This window comes from Micropterus salmoides, unplaced genomic scaffold, assembly GCF_014851395.1.
Source record: "Micropterus salmoides isolate LMB-PRFRI ecotype aquatic unplaced genomic scaffold, ASM1485139v1 Ms_hic_scaffold_16, whole genome shotgun sequence".
Taxonomy (NCBI): Eukaryota; Metazoa; Chordata; class Actinopteri; order Centrarchiformes; family Centrarchidae; genus Micropterus; species Micropterus salmoides.
In genome coordinates this window covers 9903081-9922990 of record NW_024040707.1, presented here as the reverse complement: position 1 = coordinate 9922990, position 19910 = coordinate 9903081, and the positions used below count along the sequence as shown (strand labels likewise).

Below are 19910 nucleotides of genomic sequence, written 5' to 3'. Positions count from 1 at the left end.
CACTTCCGCTCGTGCTTTTCTTGTCTTCCTTTTTACTTCCGGATGTGCAGGCGTGTTGTCTGTCAGACAACTGTTTTGCACAATGAAGCTCGTTACCTGGAACATAAATGGCATAAGGACTTTCAGAGGCGGCATTAAAAAGGCTCTTGATTCACTGGGCGCAGATATTATCTGTGTTCAAGAGACAAAAGTGACAAGTAAGTGGTTACCCGAGGAGAAAACGCGGGGGCTGTCGTGTAACGTTCACGTACCACAGTCAGAAGTCTGTTATGGAAGAAATAACAGTTAAACTCCAATGTGTTCCCGACAGGAGACTTGCTTGATGAAAGGGACTGCAATTGTTGACGGCTACAACTCCTATTTCAGCTTCAGTCGAGGACGCAGCGGCTATTCAGGTCATTGTATTTGTCATTGAATCGTACTGTTTTTTAGTAAGTGTCCTAATTATATTTAGTTTACCAAGACAAGAAGATCATTTACTAAAATAAAATATTGCTATAATTAAGTCTGTATTAGAGATGTCTATGAAGATTCCCAGTCATATTAGAGGAACAGAAGATCTCTGTTAATGCTGCTGCCCAATGTTACACCTGCTTTGTTGTTGCTGCTGTCACACTACACTATACAAACAAAGGTATCTTCCTTCCTTTCCTGACATGCACAGGAGTTGCCACTTATTGTAAGGACAGTGCCACTCCATATGCTGCTGAGGAGGGTCTCACGGGTCTGCTGACCAACCATGAAGGGGCTGTTGGATCCTATGGTGACCAGTCTGAGTTCTGTAGCGAGGAGCTACAGCTTTTGGACAATGAAGGACGAGCCGTTATTACAAAGCACAGAATCATGTAAGAGAAAAATATTCTACTTTGAGTTTTCCTTGGCAAAGCATGTTATATGTGCTGTATTGGGTATTTCTCGTTGTTCATGTACTTGCATCTTTTCAGAAATGTCAATCTGTGCACTAGAACATCCCTTACAGTCTTTACTGGGAGCCACATTGTAAGCATTGTATAGCTTCCTCTGACAAGAATCATGCAAGTCAATGATCAAAAATTTTACTGTTGATAAAGACCACAAGGGATATTACAACTTCATTTTGCAAAGTAGTTATATATAGATGTCCATACCTCTTTTTGACTCTGCTTCACCCCCACAGGTGTCAGGACCAAGAGCAAACTGTTACTGTAATCAATGTATACTGTCCACGGGCTGACCCTGAAAAGCCGGAGCGAAAGCAGTTCAAACTGCAGTTCTACAAGCTGCTTCAGTGTCGTGCAGAAGCTATACTGAAAGATGGGAGGTGAGAATTTAGAAAAGTTCCCACTGACTGAAAGGAAAGATTGTGGTTACAATGAGGCAGATGTGTTTTCTGCTTTTACCACAAACGTTTTAACTGTGGAGTTGTTTGTTTAGAACATTGCTGCCTTTTACCCGTTTACGACTGTTGTACAAGCGAGTGTGCGCAATGGAACACATGTACCTATGCACTTTTATATATGTTTCATGTCATTAGTCAGTCAATTTCAATGAAACGTAAAGCAGTTTACAATGCAGTAAAATACATCTAATTCTTGTATTTTCAATAACACAGATGAATGACTTGAAGATTGCAAATGTATATTACACAACTGCCTGTCATCAGATGTCTTATTTTGGAGAATGTATCATTACTCTCTTATTCCCTCTCCTCTTTAAAATTTCAGAGTTAATTGTTTTTTTTCTGTTCTATTTTTCAGCCATGTGATTGTTTTAGGAGACGTAAATACATCTCACAGGCCACTAGACCACTGTGACCCCAGTGATATCGTAAGTAAAATGTTGGAAGACTGTCAATTTAGTGTTTTGCTTATCTCGTTTGGAAAATATGCTCGTTTGAAATGCTGCTAAGGGTTTGATGAGAAGTTTGATACCATTCTTCTGCCTGTAAGGTAAATATGAAGTTACAGCCAGCAGCCAGTTTGCTTAGCTTAGTATCAAAGACTAGAAACGGGGGTATACAGTTAGCATGGCTCTGTCCAAAGGAAAAAAAAATAATTCACCCAAACTCTAAAGCTCACTTTAGTTATATCTCGTGTTTAATCCACACAAAAATAGACATTTAAATATTTACTGGCTAAATGATTCCCCTTTGTCTTAATGCTAAGTTAAGATAACGATATCCTGGCTGTAGCTTCATATTTATTGAACAGACATCAGAGTGTTATTGATCTCAGCAAGGAAGCAAAATGTTAAACTATTCCTTTAATGTAAAGGAATAAAATAATGTTACATAAAATGGCAGTGTTATTTTTCTTCTAAATGTGCACAGTGTTTGCATATTAATAATCATATTAATAATAATGAAACTCTACCTACTGTTTTTCCTCATTTCTTAGGATGATTTTGATGAAAACCCTGGGAGGAAATGGCTGAATGCCTTTTTGCACTGTGGCAAACAGGAAGCTGAAAGGAATGAGGAGGAACCTGATGAAGAATCTCAGGAAACGTCTACAGATCCCATACACGGTGGAACATTTATGGATACCTTTCGCTATTTCCATCCAACTCGCACCAACGCCTTCACATGCTGGTCCACTCTCACTGGAGCGCGGCAGACCAACTATGGCACACGCATTGACTACATATTTGCTGATTGCCAGCTTGCGACAGAGCAGTTTGTGGCAGCAGACATCATGCCAGAGGTGGAGGGGTCAGACCACTGCCCTGTGTGGGGGCAGCTGAGCTGCTCTCTCCTGCCCAGCTCCAAGCCTCCTCCCCTCTGTACTCGCTACCTCCCAGAGTTTGCTGGCAAGCAGCAGAAGCTGTCCCGCTTCCTTGTTAAGGTGGAACAAAAATCAATTCAGTCTGAGCAGAGGGATGCATTACCTGGATCTCAAGAAGAGGGGGAAAGGAGGGAGAATTTAAACTCATTCGGAGCTGGAAACATTTGTGGTAAAAAGCGTGTATTAACATCAGACTCTGTTGTCGCAAAGGGGAAAAAAAACAAGACCATAAATACTTCTTCCAAGCCACAGGGCAGTCTCCTTTCGTTTTTCAAACCCAAACTAACAAATGTCATTCCCTCTACTGTAGCCCTTGCCAGGCAGTGTGAAAGTGGTGCTTTGGAAAGTCGACCACAGCTGTGCACCAGCAGCACAACAGAAACACTGATTAAGACAAAACATTTAACCCCACAGCCCAGGGAACCCAATAAAGGTGCATCGCTAGTGTTTTGGAAGTCAGTGCTTCATGGACCTCCCCCCCCACCCTCCTGTAAAGTCCACGGGGAACCCTGTGTGCTCCGTACTGTGAAGAAGGAGGGGCCAAACATGGGCAAGCAGTTTTTTGTTTGTGCCCGTCCACAGGGACATGCCTCCAACCCCGAGGCTCGGTGTAATTTTTTTGCATGGGTTGAGAATCGGAAGTGACATGTTTACTGTATGGATCACAAGTTGTTCATCAGTAAAACCTCTAACTCAAACAAGCACTGTTAGACTACTGTGTAGATGTCTCATCATTTCACAGATTTTAATTGTTGATTGTGTTTTGTTTTTTTTTATTTGATTTTTATTTGAAATAATAAAAGACAGTAGCTTTGTATTACGTTGAGTTCGGTTGAATTTGTTCTTGGCACTGAAAAGATTAAACCATCAAGAGATTAGTTGATCGACCATCATGTTTTAAAGCAAAAATGATAAATTTCCTCATGTTCCAACTTCTCAAATGTGAGGATTTGCAACTTTTCTGTCTTTCGATAACATTGTAAATTGAAAATCTTATGAGTTTTAGACTGAGGGTTGTACAAAGCAAACAATTCAAATACATCACCTTGGGCCCTGGGGAATTTTGGCAAGCTTTTCCCACTATGATCTCTTTTCTCCCACATTTTACAGAATTAGTAATCACAAAATTGTGAAAGTAATTGTCCGATTAATCAGTAATGAAAGTAATTGTTAATTGCAGTCCAACTTCAGTTCTCATTACCTGATAATGTATGAAACTGGCCCGTGTATGTGTATGAATGGTTTAATTACGTGCTTCACCTTTTATGGTTTCTGATGGCCTACGATGTAATTTATTTTTATAACAGATTGAATATTTAAGTATTACATATGGATGCTGGTTTTGGTCATTGTATTTACATAATTTACTGATGTGATTACCTTTAGTGTTAGTGCCCACTAGATGGTGATGGTAGTGAGCTGATGACGCAAAGCTGAAGCAGAGACGAAATTAAAAGTAACTTTCCACTGCAAGACATTTTAATGACACTGCCAGCTGCACAACCACAGTATAACCACTGTAATGTATGTCAGTCAGCAGTATTATAATCAGAATTTTGTTTTTATCTCTCAGCTTTAGGCTTCCAATTCTATTCGCAACACTGTTTGAATAGTCCAAAAAGCAATATTTACAATTAGATTATAGTAATTCATAAAGTAACAGAGCAGCATGCGTGGACAGGAACAGGAAGGGGCTTGACTTGTGACATGGCAGGAAATTTCTTAACGCGGGCAATTACTACTTCCCTCCTTCCCCCACTTTTTCTCTCTCCTCTTAAAGCTGAAGAGAACTTCATGGCTCTTTAAAAGGCAGATTCTGGACGTAAACCAGCCAACGAGTCTAAACTTTTACCCTGTTATTTCTGTCTAGACTGAAGACATCACTCTGTCTGACTGTTATTAGAGAGGTGAGTACCAGAAGATGGCCTCTAGGCCAGCACTCTACAGCTGCTCCAGCATTCGGGCCACGAAACAATTTCCCATTCATACACGTGGAGAGATACCACACAAAATGTTTTATCTGGTAATGAACTTTATATTGTAAAAATAAGAATAACATTCTTTTCAGATGGTTTCTGCTTTTACTTTTCACTTAAGGATATATTTATGCTCTCATTCACAGCATGTCCTTTTTGTGACATGCTGGCATTATGTAAAGCACAGAGGTGGGATTTTAAATGACTCACTGAAATGGGAGATCATTTTGGCTCCAAATGCTGGCATGACTGTTTGGTATAAAAATAACATTAATTGTTAGATGCATGGTTGGACAAAATGTCTCCTGATTTTAAAACAAGTTTGTAATGTTATATTTTAGTTGCTTTGTCCTGGATTTGTCCAAACCACACGTTTGACTCCAAGTCACAATGGTAATTTAAGGTGACTGAGGTAGCCATTATCTTTTCACCCAATCCATACAGACCATAATATTGATATTTTCTTGCGATCTACTCAAAATAGCCTGACAAAATTATTGAAATGTGGAAGTGATACTTTCTATAAATTAATCTAAGCATAAAAGAGGTGTAAAAACAGACTCTGCCATGTGTGTGATCTACCTTGAGATGATCTCTATATAACAGACAGACATGTTTTCCAGTAAAGGCTTTGTGTCATGGTGAGATAAAGAAATGTGGGTGTTTCTTGTGTGTGCAGACAAAGCTCATATCTGAGCTAAGTTGAACTTTATCAGCCAACTGAAATGTCGTCCCTGAGAAGGGGAGGACACTTTAGGTCTGATGAATTAGCAACAGGTTGAGCACATGGGGTTTTTTTTTGTTGTAAAGGAAGTACACTATGTTACATAGTACATACCTCTGTGTCTTCTGTCATTTACAAAATGTTATAAAATGTGCAGGAATATTAATAGGATTTCTTCATGTGACTTGTTCATTTCTACTTTTACATCTCAGTTCAGGTCTTACTGTTTGTTTTGGATCAAGCACATGATTACTTGTAAGCATGCACAATGTTTCCACTCTTAAGTACAATCACATGTGGGTAATCTTAAAAAAGCACTTAGGCCTCTCTCCTAAGCTAATTACCATCACTGTGACTTCCAGCAGGATGCAACTGTCAGAGAGTATCTGCCAATGCTGTAACAAAGCCCACCTCAGATGACATCCACTTCGCCCCTCCTTTCTACTTGCATGGTCTATAATTACTAATGACATGGTAATTAGTTTTTCCAGTAGACCATACCAGAAGCTGTTGACTGGATAGGTTCCTGGGATAACCAAAATAAATAATAATGGTAATAGCATTTTAACAATGTGCTTTGCAACAGTAAATTTAAAACACACAAACAAGTCAAAATAAAATAAATTATAAAAATAGACACAATAAAACTCTTCTCAAAAAGGTGTCTCAAGAAGTGAGATAAAACAGGGAACTGACTCTGCAAGTCTGATCTCCTCTGGCAGATTGTTGCAGAGTTTAGGGGCCCTGACAGCAAAGGCCCTGCCTCCTGTTATTTTTCAGCCTAGCCTTTGGAATAGCTAGAAATGCCCAACTCAGTCTACATCCTGGATCATAGGGGGATAAAAGGTCAGAGATATAATGGGCCAGCCCATGCCTGGTAATAACACAAGTCCTGGTCCAAAAATACCCCACATTTCTGGCTAAGGTCTTAGCATAAGTTACTAGTTCAACCAGGTTTTCCATGATTGGAATTCTGTATGTGGGGAGACCAAGTACAACAACGTCAGATTTTGTAAGGTTTACTTGGAGAAAGTTGTGTGACATCTAAAATTTTATTTCAGCAAGTCACTTGCTAACTGTGTGTCATTGGCGTAACAGTGAAACTGGACATTATATTTGCAGATGATGTTACCTAGAGTGAGCATTTAGATGGAGAATAAAATGGGTCCCAGAATTGAACCCTGGGGGACACCATATAACATGTTCGTAGGGGACAAAACTGAGCCGGCCATGGTCACAGAAATATCTATTAGATAGTTAGGATCAGTGATTCCTGCCCACCTTTCCATTTTGTCGAATGAGCGTGTGATGATCACCTGCGTCTAAAGCAGTGCAGAAGTCCAAAAGACTTAGAATAGAGTAGCCTACTCACCAGCATCTTCAGCCAACAGAAAGTCATTAAAGACTTTGAGAAGAGTAGTGTCAGTACTGTGAAGAGACTGAAAGCCAAACTGGAATGTTTCAAATAAATTATTATCTGTCAAATGTGCCACTAAATTGATTACATGAGATTACAAGATCCTATAAAAAGGTGCACCTTTGGCGGGGAAGATTTAAACAATACCTACTAACTTACAGATAGGCAATTATTAGCCTACACAGATATTAGCCTATTTAGTTCCATGCTATCGATCTTCAGGCCTTAGGATAGAACAAGCTCGAGAATATAGCCCTACCATGTGTATAGCCTGTGGGGTGTAACCTAGGCTAAAACAAAATTAAAATACTCTCTGAGGTAAAACAATTACCCAGCCAGCGCAACGTGGACAACATAGCCTGTAATAGCTCATTAAAATCACCAACGTAGGCTAATGACCAGGTCATAATAGAAGAGAGAGCTGGTCGGGGATAAAAAAAATTGTCATACAAAAAAGGTTAGTGGTAATAATATCATTGCATAGGCTAAAGATCTAAAGACCTGTAGCTACAGGCAATTATAATTTCCTTTGTTTAGACTCCAGTGAGGCCACCTTTTCAGTGAGGACACCTTTTCAGTGAGGACACCTGCTGAGTGGATCCTGACAGTCTCTTAGCAACTAGCTACCTGTAACTGATTTAACAAAGGGTTAATATGGGTGTTCCCATTTCCAGCTCCCTCCCTCCCACCCTCTAATCTCTCTGACTCTCTCTTCTCTTCACTACCAAGGAGCTTTGGAGAGACTCCTGAGAGCAAAGCCACATACAAACAGTGGGAGAGAAAATTAAGTTAGCTTTCACACGGATTTATTCTGTCAATGTTCAAAAAGAAAAAAAGATAAAGGTAAGTTGTTGAAAATGTGTGTGTGTGTCCTTGTGTTTTAGATGTTGAGGAAAAGAAGGGATGAGCTAACTGTCAATAGTTAGCTGGTCTTGCATCAGACAAGAGCCATGTGGTACACACTGCTGGATAGTAATACTGTGATGTGTACTGTGTTTGACTTAAAATGTGTTATGCAGTGACAGATTATTGTATTGATTATTTAATGTAATATTTAAATATATTTATTATATAGCTTATTTAATGTAAATATTTAAATTTATCCTAATTACAACACATTTTAAAGGGGTATGGTTGTTTGGGAAGATAACTGTATAAATAGATGGAAAGTACAGAGCACTTTATTGTATTTATTACTTTTCCACTCTTGTACTGTTTCCACTGTGTGAGAGCTACACTTGTGGCCAATGAAATATCTAAGGAGGAACAAGTTTCTAGTTAACCAGGTTTTTCTAGTTTCTTTATCTCCCTTACATGAAAATGCAAAGCATGGCCCAGTTGTCCAGTCTGAGAGTGGTTACTAATCGAAATTTGCTTTTTCTGAAAGCTAAATGACAAAATATTCCTGACATCTAGTCCATACTTTGTAGGTTGTGTGTATTGGCCATGGGCCAAGTCATTGGGTATGTAGGCTAAAGAAAGTTAAACTTGACCTGAGGCCAGTATGCAGGGAAAAGGCTACTCTGTATTTAGACTAAATAGAAGCATTTACACTGGAACCCTTTGTTTATCTTTGTGGCCCACTGCTATCAACCCCCAAGCTGTATGGATTATTGGACGTCAACAGACCCGGTCAGTGATGAGCGAAGAAATATAATACAAAATCAGTTTTTGTGAAACTCTTAGGGAATTGCACAATGTAGTGTGAGCGTGTCTTCAGGGGTCAAATACAAAAAATTCCGGGGGCAGTCTGACCCACAAAGAAGCAAAGTATCCCATGACCCCATGGCAGGATCATAGACCTACGCTCATTCCCAGAGTCTGTCCATGCCCGTTTTGTGTGGCCAACAACAGATTAGAGCCACATAAGTCCTCTGACAACATTTGTTATTTAAAGCTTTTCATGTCGCTCAAGATTTAAACTGAGTTACATCCCAAGCAAAAGTGTCCCTTCTTGCTGAAATTGTATTTTGTCAGCTATTTCGGTCTTCTGTAGCAAGAACTCCAAAATAAAATAAAAGGATTTTGGCATTGCCAAAACAAAAGAAAAGAAGCAACATACTTGTTGTCCTTGGCAAGCAGGAAAATTGCAGTGGTGTGTTTCAAGACTTTATAAATAGGTCTGGCCTTTTGAAGCCATGTAGCATTTTCTGTTTGTATTGCATTAGTCACATTCAGTGTTTCCTTGAGTGCCGTGGCTGCCTTCTGTTCAAGTGCAAATAACTAGTGTGTTTACCTTTAAAAGGCAGGGTATTTAAACGCCTTTGCCAGTCTGCCACTGACGTGTTACTTATTGTACTGTAGATTGAAGCCAATGCCTTATATCCATCCCATAAAAGTATTACACACAGTTCTCCTTCAGCTTCCTGGAAGACCCATTCTGAGAGCTTGTCTCAACTTTTAACAAGTTAAGACAAGATCTCAGAAAAGGTGATGCATACAGAAGCAGTGTAATAGAGTCAAAGACACATGCCAAACTCAACCTACGTGCAGTTTGCCTTACAAGTAATGGAAAGTTGGCAAGATCAGTGCGTGATGTTTGTTGGTTTGTTGATGTCACGTATATTGTGTAAAAAAATAATACCATCTGACATCCAACCTTCTAAATGCAAAACTATTAGACCCTTATGTAGAAGATTTTGGTAAGTAGAAAGTAAACAATAGTTTTGTCTTTACTTCCAGCTAGATGAAATTTTGAAGAGGATTCTTTCAGTGCAGCAAAAGTTGATCTTCAAGTCTCTCAAGTCACAACTACAGCAACCAGAATGGAGCTTCAGAAGATGCAGAATGGACACAGCAGGGAGGATGGGTAAGACAATATGTAATAAAGGGCAATTACTCATGTGTGTACACCATATCACAGCAAAGTGTTGAAAATTCAACCAAAGGAATTAAAATCATGTTTTAAATGTGTCTATTATTCTTCAGTTTATCCACTAGAAATAAATGCAACATTATTTTTGTAGCTTTGTGCGTGTCTCTGTGTTTTGTTATTCATTGAACAAATGTTTTTTTTCCATTGTAGGTTTGATGGAGTGGATGCCTTGGCTGAACATGAGGAGTTTCTACCACATAAAACTGGTGTCAAGAAAGAAAGTCACTTTACAGACGTTAGTGGTTTTTGCTCAGTCATATGTTAGAAAAGGACTTGCTGCAGTAAAATAGTAGTAAATACTAGTGATGCTGTTGATGTGATTTTTGTTTGTGAATTGATTTGTCTGTGTAACATCCTCTGTTGTCTTCTTGCTGCAGTTTGTAGGAAAGACTTCATTTGGCATGTCCATCTTTAACCTCAGTAACGCCATAATGGGCAGTGGAATTCTGGGATTGGCTTACGGGATGTCCAACACTGGAATCATTCTTTTTACGTGAGCATGCAAGCCAAACACACATCCCTATTTCTGACTAAACTTTGTGCGTGGCTGTATTTTCTGTGTGTGCACGTCGGTGTGTGTTTCTACCCATGTAGGTGCATGCATTTGTTCAGATCACAGTATTACTGTCCCATCAAAGTGGACAAAAGTTTATGCATTTCTGCCTTGTAATTTATATTTAGTATTTTGGTAAGCCAAATATGCAAATATTTCTTGTGTTTGTGTTTGAGTTTATCAGTTGTACACTGACACAGGAGACATTTTTGCAAACTATTAGGTTGTTCCTCACTTTTTTAAGGGACTATTTCTCAATTGCTTTTCTTAAAAACTAATAATTTCTTCTTTTAATTTACTTTAATGAAGTCATTTTTTGTATTGATGAATGTTTTACCTTTTATTGTGAATTTTTACATCTTTTTGTAATGGTTTGCTACTTATATCTCAGTCTTTTAGCTAACTCACTGGGTACAGAAAGCTCTTGTGCCTTTTACTTAAACAGGGTTCTATAAATAAATGAGAAAAAATCATTACTTTAGTTTAGGATTTTGGTTTAAAGCTAATATTAGAATCCAGATTGGGCTAAAGTTTGTGTTTGTGTAGATACAGTCAATACAGGGTCCTTATAAGGCTAGAAGTAGGGCCACAGTAATGTGTGTGTATCATCTGAATGTCTGTGTGTACTTGTGTTTGGACACATATGTATGGTGGCAGGGGGATGGACTCTGGGCTTGAGTATTTGTCAGTCTACCTATGTGCTCTGTAGGTATAATACTGTAAACACAACTGCTACTGTGCAAAGCCTGACCTGTCAGAATGTACATTAGAGCTCATACACACGCAGCTTCCCTAAATCAGATTTAAGTGGATAAAAATAGATCACATCCAAGACACGCCTGCTTGGATCAATCCTGTGCTATGTGGCTGGGGGCAGGGTGGAGGGTAGCTGGAGAACCACTCTCTCACAGCTAGACTCACTTGTGTGGGTGGGAAAAGAAAACAATCATAAGAATTTAGTTTCTGAAGAAGTTGCTGAGGAATCGCTTTATTTTTCTCTTTCTTTCTGCCTTTTTCTAGTTAGACAATGAGCACAGAATTAACCTTAAAAAGAATAATGTCCAAATTTGTGAGGCACTTGATGCATTTCTGTGACGTCATTTTTAACACAAATTACATTTCTTGTGTGTTTCAGAATCCTGTTGGTGTCCATTGCCATTCTGTCTGCATATTCAATTCACCTCCTGCTGAAATGTGCTGAAGTTGTTGGTAAGCCAGAGCTAGAATCATCACATATATCTTAGCATACGCAGCCACAGAGTCAATTCCCCATTCATAGCTTACCACACTCATATATTTCTAATGTCTGTGCTTTTTCAGGCATCCGGGCTTATGAGCAGCTCGGGAATCGAGCTTTTGGTCACCCAGGAAAAATGCTGGCCGCATGTGTCATTACAATACATAACATTGGAGGTATTGTCATGTCATTTCCTCCCTTTGATGTTTATGTCAGATTCAATCCAATTCAAAATTGTCAAAGAAAGTGTGAAATGAAAACAACAAATAAAAAATAAAGAGATACATAAACAGAAGTATTGTGATTTTGCTGTTTGCAATATATATACAGGTAAGCAAAAAATAATTAATAGACACAAATTTAGTATTTAAAAAAAACAATAAGTGAGAACTATATAAAAACTGCTACAATTTTTTTTAATGAATTTAATGTGTATGTGTCTAGGTCAATCATTTTCCTGTAGGTTGTGTATGCCCTGTCTCCTTCTCCTAGAAGTATTTTACAATTTTTGAATTTAGCTCTTTGAAATCTGAGATCACATAGTTGAACTTGTCAAAGTAAATGTTCCTTATTTCATTGAATGCGTTACATTGTAGGAGGAAGTGCTTTCTGCCTCAACCTCACCTGTCGAACAGTGACCACATATTGTGTTTTCTTTTGGTTGCCATGATTTTTTTGTGTCTTCCTTTTTCGATTGCCTGTTTGTAGAACCTATTTTGCTTTGGATCCGTCTCTGCTTTCTATCACTGACAACAGAGAGATATTCCGTCATATTCACAATCTCTTTTGGGGCCAGATAACATTCTGATCCACTCTGGCTTTTAGTTTCTTCTTTCCAATCTTCCAAATGGGTTTCGTTACAATGCGTTATATTTTGGTTTACTCTGGTGTTTGGAAAGCAGTGGTGTTGTGTCCAGATTGTGACTGAGAGGTTCTGCCTTTATGTTCATTTGTTGCTATTTTCTGTGCATGTGTAAAATGTATTTGCAGAATTCTGCATGTAAAGATTCTGTTGGATGTTTGTCCCAATGGGTGTAGCTATGTTGACTGAGGGGACCACATACTTCACTACCAAACAGCGCATTTGTTCATATTTACTGCCAGGGCTCAGGTTTGACAGTACTTTCCTACTGTGTCCAGCTGTTGCTGTTGTCCTTGTTCAGTAGGAGACAGTAGCTGCATTTGAGTATTTGATTTTTAATGCTGTCCGGACCACAAGCTTTCCTTTGTCGGAGAGATTTTGTCTGTGTGGTCAATTCTAGTTGTGTTTAGTTGTTTCTTATAATTTTTGGAGTTTTCCCTTTATAAAATATTTATCTGAATTAATTAGATTTATTGGTGTGTCTTTGTACAGATTTTCAAAATGTGCTCTCTAGATATCACCATTTTGGATGGGTAGTGCTTGTAGTTGTATTGTAAATTGTTCCACATATACCAGAATTGATTTCAAGTCTCATGTGGGTATAATTGCGGTTTTTGTTCCTATTTGTATGTTTATATTTATTTAAAATGTCATTGTACCTAAAGCGTATGTCTGGTTGTTGTTTGGTTGGCGATGCTTTTCATTGCTTTTGTTTTTCTGATGGTCTTGCATTCTTGATCAAACCATCTCTCGAAGTTTTACCTTTTAACAGACTTCTGTTTTTGTTTTATATGGTCAGCTTTAATAGCTGTCTTATGAAATATCATATTGATATCATCAGTGGCCTTGTTTACAGCATGTCTGGTAGGGACATATAGTTTTTGGTCATATATTGATGTCCTTCATCAGATCAGGTGAGTTCAAGGCCATGATTAATTTGTATACTACATACTGGGGTATTTTGTGTCACCCGTTTGACCTGAGTTTAAAGAACACATTAATTTGGTTGTGGTCTGAAAAGGGTTGAAGTTTGTGGTTGTTATCTGAAAGTGAATGGAGGGGTCCATGTCAGTGATTGCATGGTCTACTACACTGATTTTTGTAAGTGAATGCATGTGTATGTTTTCACTTTCTTTCAGCAATGTCCAGCTACCTCTTCATCGTCAAATCTGAGCTCCCACTGGTTATTCAAGCTTTTCTTGGTAAACAGGAAAACACAGGGTGAGTGTCAAAGTGAATCTCTGTCAGTGTATCATGTAGCTATAATTAAATTTTTTTCTTTGGTAGTGTGCAGATTTTTTCATCTGTTTGTTTGGCTGTCCCCTAGAGAGTGGTTCTTGAATGGAAACTACTTGATCATCATTGTTAGCGCACTCATCATCCTTCCTCTAGCACTCATGAAACAACTTGGTATGTTTTTCATTCTGTTGTCACATTTTGTTTTATTTTTATTCCCCATTCTCTCACATGTACATCATGTCTATCCACTACCCATTTTTGTTGTGTTCACTCTCATGCCCTGTACTTGGATTAAAGAATCATCACTTCTAAAATCATTTTGCAACATCTTATCACTGCAACACAGGTTACTTGGGCTATACAAGTGGCTTCTCCCTCTCCTGCATGGTGTTTTTCCTAATCTCGGTGAGTCTTAACTAGTGAGCCAGCAAACATACAAACAATACCACCAACTGTTCCTTCATTAAATATTGCTCTTTGACTAACCAATCGGTTTGTTTCCCCAGGTTATATACAAGAAATTCAACATCCCCTGCCCGCTGCCTGACAGATATGATAACAAATCTTTAATTAATGGGACTGACGACTTCTGTGAGCCAAAAATGTTCACCATCAACTCACAGGTTAAAACTTTTTCACATTTCCAGTGCCTAGTTTCCTGAACAGTCTGTACAGTATGTACTTATTGGCTAGCACATCAGATTCACTGCCACATGTTCTGCATTAGAGTGCATTATGTCAACAGCATTAAGGCGTGTAGTAGTGTATAAAACAAGCATTTAATTGTATTCTCTGCTGGACTTCACATGTTCAGTCTCCTTCAAGCTATATTTTCAATGGTTACTGACTGACCTTTGTTGTGTTTGACTTTCAGACAGCGTACACCATCCCAATTCTCGCCTTCGCTTTTGTCTGCCACCCCGAGGTGCTGCCCATCTACACTGAGCTACGAGAGTAAGTCAGAATGTCAACATCCATTTCAAGTCCAAATGTACACAGAGAGCTGCGCTAAAAGTCTAATTTTCTGCTTGCCTTTACCTTAGTGCCACCAAGAAACGTATGCAGAGAGTTGCCAACGTCTCCATCCTGGCCATGTTTGTTATGTACCTGCTAACAGCTATTTTTGGTTACCTCACCTTTTATGGTATGATACTCTTTATTCCTGAGAGTCAAAGATCAACTTGTTCTGATGTTGTTAGTGTGACCCAGTGTGAATGATGCCATGTGATATTTGTCAAAGAGTGTTTGCTTCTCTGTGGGTAGGTAATGTGCAGTCAGAGCTGTTACACACCTACAGTCGAGTGGACCCCCTGGATGTCCTGATTCTCTTAGTGCGTCTGGCTGTGCTGGTGGCCGTCACGCTGACTGTCCCTGTGGTTCTTTTCCCGGTAAGACATCTATCATACTACTTTAGTGAGAATGTATATATCAAACACAGAAGGAATATTAACAATTTTTATCAGGATTTCTTTACACCTCCCACACATTAAAATTCAACACATTTAACAAAGGTAGATTCAGATAAAATCAATAAAACTGAGAGATACAAAAGAGGACAACAATACAAAACTGAAACGAGTAGCTGAATAACTGATTTGCCGATATGTAGAAAACTGATCATCAACATTATTAAAGTTCCAGCTTCTCAAATGTGATCTCAAATATTTATATACTGGTATGCCGTATAGTACCAGTAGATATTTTGTTTTTCTTAGTCTACTTTAATAGTAATAAATATGAATGAATATCTATTTTGGACTTTTGGTTAGACAAAACAAAAAAACTTTGGAGGTGGACATTTTATTAACCAATTAATTGATTAATCAAGAAAATAGAAAAACTTGCACAAGAATATTTTTTTTACATATTGTACAAGAATTTTACTTAATTATAGTGAAGCCTTCTTATAACAAATGCAGTCACAGGTTTTTGTAAAGAAATGGTCTGACCTAAATAAACTTTATATTATAATAAACTTTTGTACATCTCACGAACACCCTGAGGGAACTTCTTCAAATTTGGCAAAACGTCCACTCACGTATGACCTGATTAGAATTTGGTTGTCAAATGTTAAAAAGAACATTTTCGGCCATAACCATCTGTGTAACAAATAAAATCAATATTATAATCAGAATCAGGATCAGCAATATTTGCCAGGTATGTGTACACACATGAGGAATTTGACTTGAGTGCAAAGGATGCAGGAGTAAATTATTATTATCATTATTATTATGTACATATTATGAACAAATGACCTCCCCACTGGTAGGGAGTGGTAGACACATAAGAGTAGGGGACCCAGAAGTGAGCCATGGGTCACTGCATATGCAATGTTTTGTTAATGAGGAATTTTTTTTAAAGAAAAAGACCAAATAACTTTTGACATTTAAAAAAAATCTAGAGTGGCATAAACTGACATTAAAATACTGCTCCATGTTTATATCAGAGGTCGGCAGATATAGCTTTGCGAGTCTTTACTGAAATATCTTACTTCCCTAACAATGTTGTCAAGGCAGATCTTGAACAATCTGCGCATCACAAGCCCAACACATTGCTAATGTGGCCTCTACACCATGTAAATGATGCATGTGTGTCTTAGGGAATAAAAATAGTTTTATATCAAGGCACTGAAACTGCCTCACTGTTTCAGTGCTGTGCCTGCGGAGTGATACATCAGTAAAAAGCTGTTTCTGTTCCAGTAGCGTGTTGACTGTATGGAGCTTTGGAACATTCTCTTATTATTGAACTTCATAATGATCTATAGATGCTAAAAATGTGTTTGATTTTACTAGGTTCAAATGGGCGGAAAACGTCCACATTACAAAGAATAATGATATATAACATACAACAGATCTGCAAACACATACTGTAGTCATAAAGCTTTTACGGGTAAATTAAAGACATAGCTTGGCAGGTTGGGAATTGTGCTTATTCACTTTCATGCAGAGAGTTAGATGAGGAGATTGATGTCATTCTTATGTCTGTCCATCCCATATGAATTTTTTTGCCAGTAGACACTTAGCTTAGCCTAGCATAAAGATTGTAACCAGGGGAAACAGGAAGCTTGGGCTCCGTCCCAAGATTAAAGTATCTATCTACCAGCAAGTGCTTTGATGAGGGGGTTATGTGCCAGACTATTTATTTGCTCGGAGCAAGGACTTCCATGAGTCTGCACTGGCTGTCTGTGGTGAGCTTAGAGGCACTGGTTTTGGACTGAACAAGGCTAGATGTTTTCAGTCTTTATGCTAAGCTAAGCTAAGCAGCTGCATATCGAAGCAGGTCATTTGCATTAAACAAGTGACTGAAAATATCTGTTGAAATGTCAGCTAGTTGGGATAGACTTGATGTGTATAGAAGCTTAGTGTCTTTACCCAACAGCATCTCAACAGCAGTTCTATAATACTCTCGATTTTTTTATTTGTCCCAGAGGGAGATTTGTTTTCACTGCCAACATAGAAACATACTGATATACACTAGGCAACATACAGATATAGGCGATGAATAAAATCCTCATGTATACATTCAATCATCTCAGCTCATGACAGTATCAGTGAGGATGTTTGTTCAGGACTGATATGATTTTGGAGGCAGTGTGTGTGAGGGCGCCAAATTTGTTTTTGTTCGAGATGGTTAACATGGCCAACTCTTTACAACGTCCAAACGCTTTAAATCACTGTATAAAACATATCACTTTTATTTAGCATTTCCTTCGAGTTAAGACAGTTATTATCCATGGCGATTTTAATATCATTATACTGTATATCATATACTGTATATTCTAATCAATGTTTCATTGCAGTACTTTTTACTTAGGAATTACTATTTTATTGTTGTATTTTTAACCTGTAAAGCACCTTGGTCAACCTTGGTTGTTTTAAGTGTGCTGTATAAATATAGTTTATCGTTTATGGATAGAAGTGATGTGAAAACTTAGTTTATTGTCTGTATATAGATATTTAAAGCTGTTCACCTGCTCAACTATTTTACAATGGGCAGAGGTGGGGTTCAGGGCAGAGTGGAGGTGTTTGATGTGCTAATGACCAATTATTTTGTTTTGTCCATGTTCAGCTGCAGGAAGTTATCACTGCACCACAGAGTTATTGTCATTGAGTTGTCCAAGCTTCATTAGAGGATTTGAGATTCTGGAGAGTGAATAGAGGGTATAAAATAAGGGACTGAGATGCAGCCCTGAGGGGCTCCGGTGGTGGTGATGACGGTAGATGTTACTCTCCCTAGTCTAACAGCCTGTCTTGGGTTACTGAGGAAATTTTTTACCTAGTTGATGAGGAGTGGGGGGATGTTGAGATGGTGATAAAACAGGATTAACCTTTACTTTTATAAAAGGTTTTGTTTTGACACAATGATTGCGATCTTATTTAAGAAAGCACAACATCCTAACTCTTTCCTTCCTTCCCTCTGCAGATCCGCAGGGCTTTGCTCCAGATCTTGTTCCCGGACAAGGCTTTCAGCTGGGTCATACACATCAGCATTGCATTTTGTCTCCTCTTCTTGGTGAACCTGCTCGTTATCTTTGTGCCCTCCATCCGCGACATCTTTGGCCTCATTGGTATGTTTACACAAGAGGGATGGCCGTCTGGCCTCGGCTTGACTGCACTGCAGTGTGAACAATATCATCTGTAAACTGTGTAATCACTTCCTACGTACGACATTAAATAAACTCACTTCACTTCTGTTCTCCTCCTTCTCCTCCTTCAGGAGCCACATCTGCCCCCAGCCTCATCTTCATCCTTCCTGGCATTTTCTACGTCCGAATTATTCCTGAAGACCAGGAGCCTTTACTGTCCAGATCCAAGATTCAGGTACAACTCAATTTATTCAACTATCGAGGATACTGTATACTATCTTGGTCATTCAAATTGCGATGTATTTTTTATGTGTTGTTGATGCAGATGTTGTTTTCTTTCCTTCCACTCCTATAGGCCGCATGCTTTGCTGCACTGGGATTCATCTTCATGATCATGAGTTTGTCATTTATCATCATTGACTGGGCAACTGGAGAGTCTAGAAGTGGAGGCGGGCACTAGCGGCCACAACTGAACAGAGAAGCTACGAACAGAATGCCAACCAAAGCTCTCCCTGACATTAAATTACCCCTGATCTGCAGAGCTCTCATCCAAAGCCAAACAGGACAGTTTGGCTGCAGAAGATGAAGGACGTGTGAAGAATCTTCGCCTACAACAATAAAAAAAGAAACCGCTTTGTAATGTCATGGGGCAGACAAAAGGCCCTGTAATGGAGGAGAGAACACATACGCGTGAGAATAATGTGATTGGACTGAATAAAACTTCTGTCACAGCCCGCAGATGTTGTTTGGAGGCATGCGTAGAAATGCAAAAGAAATGAATGGGAACAGCATGACTCAAATGGAAATCCCATTTTAGAGTATGGATGTGTACAGTTCCGTGGAATAGCTCAGTCACTGCCAAAAATCATTCCAATCTACTTCCCTACTATCTCAGATTTTACAGGACAGAAATTTGATAGTGTCGAAAGGCAATCACTTCCCCAGGAGTTTCCTTTTTATAACATAAAAATGCATTTCAGTTTGTTTATTCATCAGTTGCTATTTCATGACACATTTAGGACTGTCAAATTGTTGTCCAAATTTCCCTGAACTTCGAAGACTCAGCTAAATATGACCAGCAAGGTTTAGTCTGCGGTTCCACACTAACTATTCCAATGCACCAAAAGACAATTTTCATTCCTTCCGTCCTTACTTAAGTTTTACATGGAATTCAATTAATAAAGTGACATTTTTTTTAAATCTATTCTTACACTTGACTATTGTAAACATGATTTATAGCTGAGTCTGAGGTGACCTTTTATAAATTATCCAACAGATTCTGTGCAATTTGTGGTGTTCAGCTGCTATGAATGAAGGTCAAACAGAGTTACTGACAACAAAATGAGTCAACAGACACAGCAATATGGTTTGTACAATTCTTTTTATCAATGTTTTTATGTGTTACTGAAAAATCCCTAGTTGCAAACCAAATACTTGAATATTACTTTGTCATATTAGAATAGCGTGTAACACACTTCTTTCTTCTTTTTTTGTATTACCATGTTCGGCAAAGGCCAATTTAATAACAATCAAAATTGTACATTTAATAATTCAGTGTTAAAAATGCTGTGTCTGTTTTAGCAGTCCCAGGAACTGTTCAGTATGGCGAATAATGTTTTTAAGATAATATGAATAAAGCCTCTTATATTTGTCTTTAAAATTTGACTAAAATATATTTTG

The 19910-nt window shown here is 38.4% G+C and overlaps 2 protein-coding genes across 3 annotated transcripts; both read left to right on the top strand.

Moving 5' to 3' along the window:
- The first annotated feature begins 24 nt into the window (after positions 1 to 24).
- apex2 (APEX nuclease (apurinic/apyrimidinic endonuclease) 2) lies at positions 25 to 3582 on the top strand. Its single transcript, XM_038722011.1, is given in 7 exon segments — positions 25 to 197; positions 311 to 330; positions 332 to 395; positions 665 to 845; positions 1157 to 1300; positions 1737 to 1806; positions 2376 to 3582. Coding segments are annotated over 7 exon segments (1626 nt in total). The 5' UTR covers positions 25 to 82; the 3' UTR covers positions 3408 to 3582.
- Positions 3583 to 4491: 909 nt separating this feature from the next.
- Positions 4492 to 19890, top strand: LOC119905226 (sodium-coupled neutral amino acid transporter 3-like). 2 transcript variants are annotated; one of them, XM_038722012.1, is made up of 17 exons: positions 4492 to 4669; positions 7609 to 7722; positions 9562 to 9688; positions 9905 to 9989; positions 10132 to 10247; positions 11443 to 11516; positions 11628 to 11720; positions 13546 to 13627; positions 13734 to 13816; positions 13992 to 14050; positions 14152 to 14268; positions 14520 to 14599; positions 14689 to 14789; positions 14909 to 15033; positions 18068 to 18212; positions 18362 to 18465; positions 18586 to 19890. In XM_038722012.1, the coding sequence occupies exons 3-17, from the start codon at positions 9645 to 9647 to the stop codon at positions 18688 to 18690; spliced, it is 1413 nt and encodes a 470-aa protein (XP_038577940.1). In that variant the 5' UTR covers positions 4492 to 4669; positions 7609 to 7722; positions 9562 to 9644; the 3' UTR covers positions 18691 to 19890. The 2 variants fall into 2 exon arrangements, with proteins under 2 accessions (XP_038577940.1, XP_038577941.1); XM_038722013.1 differs by lacking the exon at positions 7609 to 7722.
- Positions 19891 to 19910: the final 20 nt, after the last annotated feature.

Excerpts from the sequence above, each read along its gene's own strand:
- LOC119905226 (XM_038722013.1), top strand. The coding sequence starts at position 9,645 with ATGGAGCTTCAGAAGATGCAGAATGGACACAGCAGGGAGGATGG. Across the intron at positions 11,721-13,545 it reads TACAATACATAACATTGGAG|CAATGTCCAGCTACCTCTTC; the intron begins GTATTGTCATGT and ends ACTTTCTTTCAG. Across the intron at positions 13,817-13,991 it reads AGCACTCATGAAACAACTTG|GTTACTTGGGCTATACAAGT; the intron begins GTATGTTTTTCA and ends ACTGCAACACAG.